The 12,995-nt window shown below is 41.5% G+C and overlaps 1 protein-coding gene across 1 annotated transcript in view; it reads right to left on the reverse strand.

Annotated features, from left to right (window-relative positions):
• Nucleotides 1-12,995, reverse strand: part of GPR149 (G protein-coupled receptor 149) — a 106,585-nt gene that overhangs the window by 92,690 nt on the left and 900 nt on the right. The window contains exons 2-4 of the mRNA XM_006902101.1: nt 12,886-12,979; nt 11,820-12,009; nt 1,391-1,815 (exon numbers count right to left, since the gene is read on the reverse strand). Coding sequence (XP_006902163.1) covers nt 1,391-1,815; nt 11,820-12,009; nt 12,886-12,979 — 709 coding nt within the window. The remainder of the gene's footprint in view (nt 1-1,390; nt 1,816-11,819; nt 12,010-12,885; nt 12,980-12,995) is intronic.

Below are 12,995 nucleotides of genomic sequence, written 5' to 3' on the forward strand. Positions count from 1 at the left end.
TTACTTGCCTAGGTTTACTATTTAACTATTTAAATTATATCACCAAGATAAGGCTAGCAGCTCTAATTAATCCAAGCAGGTAAAAGAAGTTCGTGATTATTCTGCTCCTACTCACAGCTGGTCACAGGAGAGGGATGGGCAACCTCCTCCGTACGATTAATTGCTTCTGAAAACCTACTTGAAGGTCACCTATGGGTAGACTCTGACCTGTCACAACAGCAACATTCACAGTTTGTACACAAGGTTTTCAGAACAAACAAGCGGGTCTTGGAAAGGGTGCAGCCGGAGTGCTCTTTGGAGGCAAGAATGAGGAGACTGGTGTTATACGTTCTTGCTTATGAGCAAAAAGGGCATTATTCCTAGCAAGATATTTGTAGAATTATGCTTTTTTTATTTCAGAAGCTAAGTAGGATTAAACACTGTTTTTATGAAATCATGTAGAAAAGGGTTCTGTCTTCCTAGTAGATCAAAAGTGTGGGAAGCCAGGGCAACCTTAAGGATTAGATAAGAGAGTTTGGAGTAAAGAATATCAATGTCATACTATAGTTTCAATACAATAAGACAGGAATCTAGAAGAGAGTAAGAAAAGGATCAGGAACAAATCCTTTCCCAGCTCTGGAAGAACTTATGAAACCCTTCTTCCATGGCAAAGAATCATTTAGCAGGCTGGGAGAAGGTTTGCCAAGCTAACTCTAGTCTAGAGTAGATCTCTGTTAGCAGGAAGGGCAGACAAGCTATCTAGTACAATTGCAACAGGATAATCCTTTTCTCTGCTAGTGGGATAGATACTTGCCTTTTCTTAAAAGAGAAACATGTAACGAGGACCTCTGGGATAGTTTTGGACTTAAAAAAACCAAAGGCAAGCTCACTACCATTAAGTCATAACTGACCCATAGCTAACCTTTCCATGGGTGTCTGGGAGGCCAGAGATTGCAGGAGAGGGGACCGTTCATGCCCATTGTGCAGAGCTGCTGACGGACTCAGAGGGTTAGAGAGACCTCCCAAAGGAGCACACCCACCAGAGTTCTCCTCAGTTTTTGGACAAGAAAGGGGAAATTAAACCAAAATTTGACTATTTTGAAAAGTACATTGTTCTCTTAATGTAAGCAACACTTTAGGTTAAAACAGAATACTCTGCCCCTCTCAAGATTCCATCCAACTGTCAATTCTGAAATAGCTTTTGAATGAAAATGTAGAAATGATTTTTTAAAAGTCCTTTCAAAGACACCCTGCAATCAAATTTAGCATAATGGAAATTAAGTGAAGGAAGTGATTGCAACATGAAATATTGCATTTGACTGAATGACATAAATAAACAACAGATAATTATTTTATGCTTGTCACACTTGGTCTCAATTTTAAATTCAGAGGAAGAATAGCTGGACTGTACCTGACGAGGAGTCCTTTCTGATTTACTCCTACACCACTCCCAGTCCGAGAGGTCTGGCTTCTGGCCCTCTTCGTGAGAAAGTCTTCTCTCCGGTCCCTCCAGAAAGGCGGTTTCTTCATAGTCGGCATCAGCTCTGGCTTGGTGGGAATCACGCTTCGCCTCAGTAAGGTCCGTGTTCGTGCACTTGTTGACGCCTCTCAGGGTGGAGCTGTCCGGAGACGGTGTGGTGCTGATTTCCACGGTGATGGCACTGAAGAAATTGTGGGCGTCTCTCGGAGAGTCTTTCAAAGTAGTTTCACAGTCATAGTTCATCAGGTTGTGATAGGATATAAAATTGCCATCCTCCTCATAGTAATCTTCACGTGCTATCTTATAAATCCCATAGCTTCGCTGGAATGACAGATTGAATTCAAAGCTTCTCTTTGCTATGTGAAAACAAAATCCCATGGTTAGTAAAAGACCTGTAATGAACAGTAGAATATACAGGCTGTTAGATGCAAGTTAGCTATGACCCGTGAGTAACAGATCTCAATCTTGCTCTATCCTGCAATAACCGCCATTCTTGAGCGGACTATGTCATGTTCATTTATCTCATGGAGTCTCTTCTCTTTCACTAACCTTACCCTCCATGAAACTTTCCCCAAGAATGGTGAATACAAATAGGAAAGAGTGCTTGCAATCTGATTTCTAGGGATTAAGTCTTGTCCATTATAGCCCCCCAAAATCAAGTCATTTCCTCATCCTGGTCTTAGGTATTTTAATTTGCATCATGGTGAGTTTGAGATAGGTATGATCCCAAGGAACTTTATAGTCTTTACAGCTGTTGTTGTCGGTGTTAAGTGTTGTCAAGTCATAGACGACTCATAGCGATCCTGTGAATGAAAGACCTGGACACTTGTGTAACTTTTGTCCTTTCTCCAGGTTCATAGGGTTTCTGGAGACAAACTATTTCAGAAGTGGATGCCACTCCTGCTTCCAAGCTTGTTTTAATCGGGGAGCTCCACCAAGCACTGTCCACTATGGGTGACCATTATCACATTTGGCACATCAGTGTCACATCAGTGGTTAGCATCATAGCAAGCACAAATTATCTCTGCATAGCAAATGGATAGACCAGTGCTATACTACTTAGAAGAATGTCTGACCAAAACCAATTAAAACCAGGCCTGTCTTTAAAGTAGTTTTAGATAAATAGTTAAACTATAAATAAGAACACTGTCAAGGACATTCTATTGCAGTATTTTCTTCAGTGTATCTGTTGTTAGAAACTTACTTTGTTTTAATTTGTAGATAAATCATGTTGCTTATAAATTTTAATTTGCTAGAAATAAATCTATGAAAACTTTAATATTATTCTGACAATACTAACAGATAATTACTATTTCTAGCATCTATACACTTACTGTTAAACTTTTAAAAGTAATGCACACATTTCTGATACCAATAGTTCTGGGAAAAAACTGATAAAATATGCACCTGGATTTCTATTTCTGTGGATTGAGTCACTTTAAAACATATCTATAAAGCTGATTATTTACACATGATTTTAGCAGGAATGTGTAAAACTTTTAATGACTGAAATCAGGTGAAACATGATGGTATTATAAATAAAATAACATTGATGGATTTGGTACAAAGTCTTATTAGAATAACAAGATTGGATGACTCTGTGTGTGTGTATGAATGTTACAAATTCTGAATAACTTTAATGTGTAAAGAATGAAGTTATATGATGGTGCTACCACAAATGTAATTTAATGTTTTAGTTTTCATCTTCCAAGGCATGCCTCATTTCAGACAAATTTCCTACTTTAATAGCTCTGTGTTTTATAGCTAGACATTATGCGATCCTCAGTGAGTAGAATTATGAAAACTTATATCATTTCTGTGGGAAAAATATTAAATTTTGATTCATTTTACAATACACTCTAATGCCTTTCACATGCTGACTCTATTACTGACATATTCCTGGAACTGAAAATTTACAAACCAGTTCAGCTGTCTGAAAAGTGTAACCTGACGTATTCAACGTTGATTGCTTGGGAATACAAATGATAAATTTCTCTTCACTCAGTACTGAAAAAGAGAAATATACATGTTCATTTTATATACTGTCTCACATTTTTAAGTACTTTTCCTAGTAACACGGACCATTAAAATGAAGCTAGAATTTTTAATTTCTTTTAATACAAGGAGAACTTTGGTGGCCTGGTGGACAAGAAGTTGCACTGCCAACCCAAAAGCAAGCAGTTCAAATCCACTAGCTGCTCTGAAGGAGTTCTTGTGCACTGCTGAGTCGGAATCAATTCGTAGCTGACCTTCCAGAGGCCCTATCAGAGGTCGTTTAATCACTACACAAAATTGCTTTATTGCCAACCAGGCCCATGAGAGAAATATGCAAAGGCAGGAGAATGACTTGAACTTACTGTGTTTGAGTCAGAAGAAATACATTAAAAAGTTTTACCAAACAACATATTTTGTTTAAGTGAATTCCCTGAACTCTGAAGGTAAATTCTCACTAATACCACATGCAATCAAGATCCTGCTGAAGATTATCCAGAAACGACTGGAACAAGTATATCAGCAGAGGAGTGCCAGATGTGCAAACTAAGTTTAGAAGAGGCTGTGACACAAGGGCCATCATAGTCAATGTTAGTTGGATATTGGCTGAAAACAGAGGGTACCAGAGGAATGTCTATCTGTGTTTTATTGACTAAGCAAAGGCAACTGACTATGTAGATTATAACAAATTGTGGCTAACATTGAGAAGAAATATCCCCAAACACTTAATTGTGTTCATGTGAAACCTAAAACCAGGAAGCAGAAGTCAGAACAGATCAGGCAAACACTGCACGGTTCAAGGTCAGGAAAGGTGTGCACGAAGGAGGTGTCCCATCTCCATACATTTTCAATCTATTTGCAGAACAGATCATTTGAGAGTCTGGACATTTTGAGGAGGGATGTGGCAACAGTACTGGAGGAAGACTCATCAACAACCTGTATTATGCAGATGACACAACCTTGCTTGCTGAAACACAGGAGGCTTGAGGTATTTGCTGCAATAGGTCAAGGACTGCAGTCTTCAATATTAATTGAAGCTCAATATCAAGAAAACAAAAATTCTCACCACTGGGCTAACCGGCAGCTTCATGATAGATGAAGAAGAGATTGAGATTGTTAATAACCTGCTTGCTTGGTTCCACAATCAACTCTCTTGGCAACACCAGTTAGGACATCGAAAGAAAAATTGCACTGGGAAAGTCTCTTTGTTACTGACCTCTCTAGAGTACTGAAGAGCAACAGTGTCAGTCTGGAGACTAAGGTGCGCCTTATCCAGGCCATAGTCTTTGCAATTACTTGCTATGCACCCAAGAGCTGCACCGTAACTCAGGATAACAGAAGAAAGATCAATGCCTTTGAAGTGTGGTGCTAGTGTTGAGCAATGAACAGCCAGATTTGTCCTAGAGAGGATGAAAGCATGCTGCTCCCTGGACGCAAGGATTTTGAAGCTCCATCTTACAAACTTTGGGCACGTGGCCAGGAGGGGCCAGTCCTTGGAGAGGGACATCATGCTTAGAAGGGTAGAGGGACAGCTCAGGAGAAGAAAATCCTGGATGAGCTGGATGGACTCAGTAAACGGAGAAATGACTGGAGACAATGAGATTGGCTCAGGGTAGGGGAGGTTTCAGAAATAATGCACATATGATAACTGAGAGTTGCAGGTGATTCGATCACACATAACAACAATAACAAAAGTAAATTTTAACTAAGGTTATTTAGCCTCTCCTTAACTCTAAAGGTAAAATCTGACTGTTGTTGTTGTGAACCATAAAGTAGGAGCTGACCCATAGCTGGCCCGCTGGCGGGTCTTCAGAGGCAGTCAATCACATGGGAAGAGATTACTCATTTTTGTTTTTGCAGAGCAGCTGGTGGCCTCGAACCTTGTGCCACCAGGATCACAGTGCAGGTTCCTGCCACTAGGCCACCAGAGCTCATAAATTCTAAGAGAGGTAATAGGTTAAAGAAATGCTGGGTGACAGGTGATCATCTAAGGCTCCCTACAGCCATGATGTCTAACGCACTGAACTGCTAACTAATTTGCTCCAGTGGCCTAGGGGTAAGAAGCTGCTCTGTAATCTGAAAAGCACCCAGTTCCAATCCCCCAGCTGCTCCACGGGAGAAGGCTGGAAAAGCTATGAGTTGATTCCAACTTGACAGCTCACAACCACCACAAACCAATCTGTAGGTCAAACCCACCAGCTACTCTGAGGAAGAAAGACAGAAAGTCTCTTCCTGTCAAGATTTAAAGCATCAGAAATCTGATGGAAGGGCTGCTATAAGTCTGAACTGACTTGATACCAGTGAGTTTTATTACTTTGGTTAAGCTCCTTGAAGGCCAAGGTTGTATTTTTGTCTTCTTCTTATTTTATGAAACAATGGTAAAAAACCTCGAAAGGTCAGTTAGATACAAATTAGTATTATTGATGGGATCAAGAGTTCCAAGAAGTATAAACTGTGACAAGTAAACTGTATAAAACTGCTCTGTATCTGCAGTTCTACTTGTCTTGAGGGACTTCTCTTATCAGTCATTCAGGTTTACATGAATCCCAGACCCGTAGATTTTGATGTAAAACTTGATCTAACGTCAAATTTTGGCATAAAATTAAAAGTTGGTTAGAAGAAACTGTGAGGGTAATAAAATCATATCTTTGAGACATATTCAGCTCATGGGCCATGAGTTGTTAATTTCGGTTCTTTATTGACTATATTGACACAGTGAGAGACAAACAGGGACCACTCCCCAGTAAATACTGTTCAGTGAGTGGATAAATGAATGAAGGAGTGAATAAATGAAGCAAGCTACATGAAGCATGGCCTGTTGCAATACAGACGGATCTTAACTCAGTGACTTTGGCTGAATGGAATATGATTTCTAAAGTAACTATATTTTTATAATTGATTTATTGATAGGAAGAAGATCTTAAGGAATTAAAATCATGATACTTGGTGAAGAGATTGAGATTGTTCAGTTTGCTTGGCTCTACAATCAACACTCTTGGCACTAGCAGCCAGGAAATTAAAAGATGAATTGCATTGGGAAAGTCTGCTGTCAGAAACCTCTCCAAGGTACTGAGGAGCAATGATGTCAGTCTGGAGACTAAGGTGTGCCAATACAGGCCATGGTCTTTGCCATTACTTACTATGCATCAGAGAGCTGGACAATGACGAGGGAGGATAGAAAGAGAGTTGATGCCTTTGAGCTGTGGTGCTGGAGAAGAGTACTGAATATACCATGGACTGCTAAAAGAACAAACAAGTTTGTCCTCAAGAGGGGGAAGCCAGCCTGCTCCTTGGACGCAAGGATTCTGAAGCTTCGTCTGACATACTTTGACCATGTTGCAAGCAGAGTACTTAGAGATGGACATCATGTTTAGGAGGGTGGAAAGACAGGGCAGGAGAGGAAGACCCTTGATGAGATGGATTGATTCCGTCACTGGGGTAATGGGGGTAGGCGTGTCGGAGACAATAGGATTGGCAAGGGATAGAGCAGGGTTTAGGGCTGTTGTTCATAGGGTCACTATAAGTCGCAAGCGACTCGACAGCACATAACCACCACCACCACAATATTTTTATGCCAATGGAAAACACATAGCAAGATTGTTTAGTCAATTCTGTTGGTCTATTTCTTAAGGAGTTCTGCTAGGAAGGACTTCTGGCAGTTTGAATCTACCAGTGACCTCATGGAACAACAGTGGGTGACCATCTCCTGTGCAGTTTATGGCCTCTGAACACCTGCTGGAAGGTCGGCTATGTGTGGCTTCTCATTTGTCGGTAATTACAAAGAGAATAAGACTGTTTACAATTGTGTAGACCCAGGGTGAGATGGATTGATACAATAACTAGGGCAATGGGGTTACGGGTATCGGGGTCAGTGAGACTGTCTCAGGACAGGGCTGGCTTCAGAGCTGTTGTACATAGGGTTGCTATGAGTCACAGATGACTCAACAACGGCACATAACAACAACATTTATGTGCTGTGATTAATAACCTGTAATTAACTTAGAGATAATTTGAATATAGCCTAGGATATTTTGGTATTTATACCACAATTATGAAAAGAATGGTGTATTTGCTCTGAAAAGCCGAAGTTTCACTGTTTCAAAAACCAACGTAAAACAGGAATTAGTCTTAGACTCACTTTTAATCACATCTTGTCCTTCATAAATATAGATAAAAATAGTTAATCAACTTAAAAAGTAGTTCTTCAGAGTAACATACAACTTAGAAAACACATAACAACAATAACATACTATGACAGGTTTGGAAGCAGGAGTGGCATCCACTTCCTAAATAATATGCGTCTGGTAACTCCATGAACTTTGATAAATATTGATGGTTGTAGAGGGGCTTCAGGCCTTTATGTTCATAGCCTTGCTAGGAGTCGTGCTCAACTCCAAGGCAATCAACAACAATAACGAAACAAGTGTTACTAACAAGCAAAAGCTGGGAGTTTGACTTTTTATCTAATAGATTTTAAACTACCTGTTTTATTAAAAGAAATCATCTCGGGCCAACAAAAGGAGGCTGAAAGCTGTGACTGGACTGTGACCTTAACGTCAAAGTCATCTTTCTGGGGAGCTCTGGTGGCCTAGTGGCAAGAAACTGCACTGCAATCCCAGAGGAACACGGTTCGAATCCACCAGACGCTCTGCCGGAGAAGGAGGCGCAATATCCTCCTGTACCAGTCAGATCTGATTTGACGGTACACGTACACAAAATTTAAAAAAAAAAAAAAAAAGTCATCTTTCTGCTCTCTGTTTATTTCTTTTAAAAATGTTTTCATTTTCAAATCCTGATACATACAAATTATTGTTGGAAACATACAAAGCTGTCATTTCTGCAAATTCTTTCCCAAGGCTGAAATTCGTTTTCTAGTCATCTGTTTCTCAGTTACTATTCAGAGAATCTGAGGTGTGGTTCTTATTTACATGTGAGAAATGGACATACAGTAAATACGAGTTAAGGAAAAGGGTTTTTCCTTCCTTGTTCTTGCAGTTTGTGGATGAAGACTGAGAAGGGAAAGTGTTTCCCTTCGTTAGAGAGAAAGAGCTGTAACTGCTAACGCACTCCAAGATGGGCTTTTCTGGACTTTGGAAACTCTCATTGCTGGGTTTAGAATCAAGAAAAGAAGCTCGGGATATGATGCTTGGAAAAGGAAGCCGTCAGAACCAGGAGCTAGTACTGACATACATAGAACTGGTGCTTTGGATACATGAGTGATGTCAGAAGCAGTGATGTCACTTTGGGTGCATGAATGACCCAAATCAGAGTCAAAGAATCAGAGAACAGGGACCAGAGTGAGAACCACCATTAAATTTTGAACTCTCCATGGCATCGTCACATTGGTCAGACCCAGCACTGAAGCCCACCCAGACAAGAAGACCATACCCAGAGCCTCACCTCAGTAACACCAGGATTTTCTCCCTATTTCCTTTCAAGAAAGGAGGTCTGTCCCTTCGTGGATGCAAATTTCTAATAAATCTGTCTTTACTGTTTTCTGCCTCTTTGTCTTTTTCTTCTCATCACTGTACTCTAACAAAACGCTTTGATCTATGGTTAATGCTCCAGACGCTATAGTCTGCCCTCCCAAGAAACACTGAAACTGTTCGCTGTGATACATTGGGACTGGAGCACCGTCCTTTTCTCTGGTCTCTTCTGTCAGGTAGAATTCTTCTGCCTGTGGCACTCACCTCACAGTAACAGCCTATTGGGTCTTTCTGTTGTTAACGGTTGTTGAGTACCGTCCAGTTGCAACCAACCCATAGTTGACCTAGTAGGTTTTCAGCGGCAGTAAATGCATGGGATGAAATTGCCCATCTTTCTCCCATTTTTCTAGGGCAGCTGGTGAATTTGAACTGGATACCTTCAGGTTGTCAATCCAATTCCTAGCCTCCAGAGCTCCTTTGTGTAGCTCTAGCGACAGGAAAATTTATGTTAGCTTCTTACATAATCCTGTCTAAATCTCAGAGTTCCACTACAGCAAAGCTTGAGATCTTAAGAAAGAATGGGGCCATCTGAACTATAAGCATCTTAAAGTTTCTCACTGTTTTTGTATTTAGAACTATACTTTTTAAAATAAGTCTATATATTCCGATAGAGACAGAGACAGAGGTATAGATAGAGATAGCTTCCAAGGGAGCTCTGGTGACCTAGTGGCAAGAAGTCATGCAGTTCAAGGCCACCAGCTGCTCTGCCGGAGAAGGATGGGCAGTCTCCTCCCAGGTAATTAACTGCCTCTGAAAACTTGCCAGAGGGTCAGCTATGAGTCAGTTCCAACTCTATGGTACACAACAACATACATTCCAAGAACTTTTTGAACTTGAAAGATACATACAAATAAATAATTCATAGAAGTATCAATATTTTCCTCTTGAAAGACAATGTGTGGTATTAACATGATTGTTGATGCTAACTTTGCTGCGACTCTTCTATGTAGTGGGCACAGAATGTATTTGCTAGTTGCACTGTCTTTAGCCTCTGATGTGAGTGCTTAAAACTGCTTACTTAAAACCTGCTACATGAAGACGTTTTACTCTCACTGACACTTGGCTCTATTTGTCTTTCTCAAAAGACTAATTGCACTGGGGAAGTCTGCTGTCAGGGACCTCTCTAGAGTGCTGAGGAACAATGATGTCAGTCTAGAGACTAAGGTGCGCCCGATCCAGGCCATGGTCTTTGCAATTACATGCTATATACATCAGAGAGCCGGGCAATGACTAAGGACTAAGGATGACAGAAGACGAATCAATGTCTTTGAGTTGTGGTGCTGGAGAAGAATTTTGAACATACCATGGATCGGAGAGAGTGAAACCAAGTTCCTCCTTGGTGGCTAGGATTTTGAAGCACCATCTCACATATTTTGGGCATGTGGCCAGGATAGACCTAACCTTGGAGAAAGACATCATGCTTGGAAGGGTGTAGGGACAGCACAGGAGAGGAAGATTCCGGATGACATGGAATGTTACAGTAAGTGGGGCAATGAATGGAGGTAGGTGTGTCAGAGTCAGTGGGACTGGCTCGGGACAGGGCAGGCTTCAGAGCTGTTGTGCATAGGGTTACTATGGATTTCATGACACATAACAAGAACAGTGTTTCATAATGGTTCATTATTAATTTCTATATCACTGTTCCTATTCTATTCATCTCAAGAAGCACATCCTTATTACAAATGCTATGCCATTATTATCAGTATTATAGCTTTATTTTAAAGATAAAGATGAATTTACTATTTATCAGCAATATTATGTTCTAATACCTTTAACAAGAAAACCTTCTTACCAACTGAAAAAAGAGGCAGACACACTAAGTTTTAAATGTCATCAATACAAGAAAAGTGTTAAATTCACTAATTAATGTTTCTAAAATAAACTATTGTTGATTTGATTAGAGAGTATATTTTTGATTCTGTCAACTTGAAAATAGCTAGAGATGAACTATTTTTATTTAATCTTTCTTCTCTATTACAGAGTAATTGTGTATTCTGCAAAAAGAATTTTCCATGAGTAATGGAACAATTAATTCAACATTCACTAATGCTTTCCTACATTTATTGTATCCTAGAATATCCTATTTTTTCCCCAATGGATACAAAATAACATTCTTTTTCTTCCTTTCAGAGTCGGAAACATAAAGATTGTGCTTCACTTTTCTGGCCTTAGTACTAAAAATAATGACATACTGGAAAGTTCTGAAATTGTATCTCGTATCCCCATTTAGGTGTGTTCTTTAGAAAGTAATTTTCTTTTCAATGTAAGTAGCACTGCTTGTTTCATATATAAACAGACATTGATAAACATTGCTGCTTCACCCCCTTTTTTTTGGAAATAAAGTGTGTGTGGTTCACTTTTCACAGCAGAGATGTATGCTTCAAATTTGCTTTGGAGGTGTGGACACATACTACTGTTACTACGATTTGTCCTGACAGCTTTCCAAAGCCGGGGAAAATACAAGCAGTCATGTAACATAACTTTAAAATAAAAAAGTTTCAACAAATAATTATGGATTGTAACATACTGTGAATTTTAAAATCCTTCACAGAGAGTTAAAACCTTTCCCCAAGCACAAGCTACACAGCTTATTTTAGATAGAGGTTTATTTTCAATCCTGGATGCTACAAGTTATAGCCACAGAAGGTGTGAAGGCTTCATTCTGTGCTGGAGGAATTCAGTTCACTTGCTTTCCTATCAACAGTAATTACTCAGTTTAGAAAGACTTTGTGAAACTAACCTGTCTGTGGTTCAACACTGACCCCTGACAGCGTAACTGTTTCACACTATCGTTTCTATTGGCTGTCATTAACATTTGTTTTGGGCTCCTCAACCCTTTTTCCACTTGCTCAGTCATTGCACTTGACCTGTCCAGGACTTACCTCTCTTCTCACCCGAAGCACCTTCATATGCATTCGGTCTGCAGTTGATGATGCAGCCACAAGGCAGGTGGGTCCAGCGTTTTGACAGAACGAACACGGGGGTGACGGTAGCAGCCAGAAGGGTTAGTAGAAAACTGAGGGTCTCGAAGGGAACCTGAAACCCCACCACGTGCTGGACCATCATGTGGATCTGTAAAGAAGGCAGAACTTAGGGCCAAACTCAAGATCACACTTGCCACTTCCTCAAGCCTTCCCAGGGCTGCTGCCCCAGCCGCCTTCTGCACATCCTCCTGCTGCCCCGGAAGGCGTGAAGCCCGCTCCTAGGGCGATCCTGGGAACCAGAAATGCAGTCCTTGGTGCGGGACCACACAAGGCTTTAGGGATTTCTGCTCTTGGAGTGCTGGGGTTTGTACCACCTGCCCACTCAACCGCCACCAGTCCACCAGCAAAGGCCTTGATCCAGGGACACAGATTTGCATGTGATCTACACCTGTCTCACTGAGGCCCCACCCTGCTACTCTCAACTGGGCTGCTGCCTGGAGACCTGAACGGAAAAAAAAAAGCCCTCTTTATCCTCTTTTCTTCCTTTGCTTCATCTGAGCGCTCCTTTCCTGTCTCTCTGGTGGAGGTGCAGAACATCTCTCAGAGGGAGCGGAGGAGAAAAGCGATGACAGAGGTTGAAGAGAAGGGAGGAAACCCCACAAAACAAAAGCCCACCCACCCACCCACATAAACCAAATATTTCCTGCCCTGCACCTTATCTTATCCCTGTGGGCCACAAGAGCACCTTTGGCCACAACAGAGCTGGGAGAACTAACTCGAACGCGCCAATCCTCTCCACCACAATTCTGAAATAAGAATCTTTCCGTGAATGAAGATTCCGGGGCCCCGGCCCCACCCACCCCACCCAGCAAACTGCCTGCCTTTGAGATCGTCTCCAATAAACTGTGTCTGGAAGCAAATGAACTCCGCGTCCTCCAGTGACTCCCCCACCAGACACGCGAGTCCCAGCGCGCACCCACCCGGCCCCACACAGGCGCGCGCGCTCCGAGCAGCGGCGCTTTACCATCATGGGCAGCCAGAGGAGGACTTTGGTCAGCGCCAGGATCAGGGAGAAGCGCCTCTGCGCCACGCTCACGGCGCCGGGGAGAGCCCCCAGCCTCGCCCGCCCGCAGG

Source organism: Elephantulus edwardii, unplaced genomic scaffold, assembly GCF_000299155.1.
Source record: "Elephantulus edwardii isolate Elephantulus edwardi_28Jun2011 unplaced genomic scaffold, EleEdw1.0 scaffold00368, whole genome shotgun sequence".
NCBI classification, from domain to species: Eukaryota; Metazoa; Chordata; class Mammalia; order Macroscelidea; family Macroscelididae; genus Elephantulus; species Elephantulus edwardii.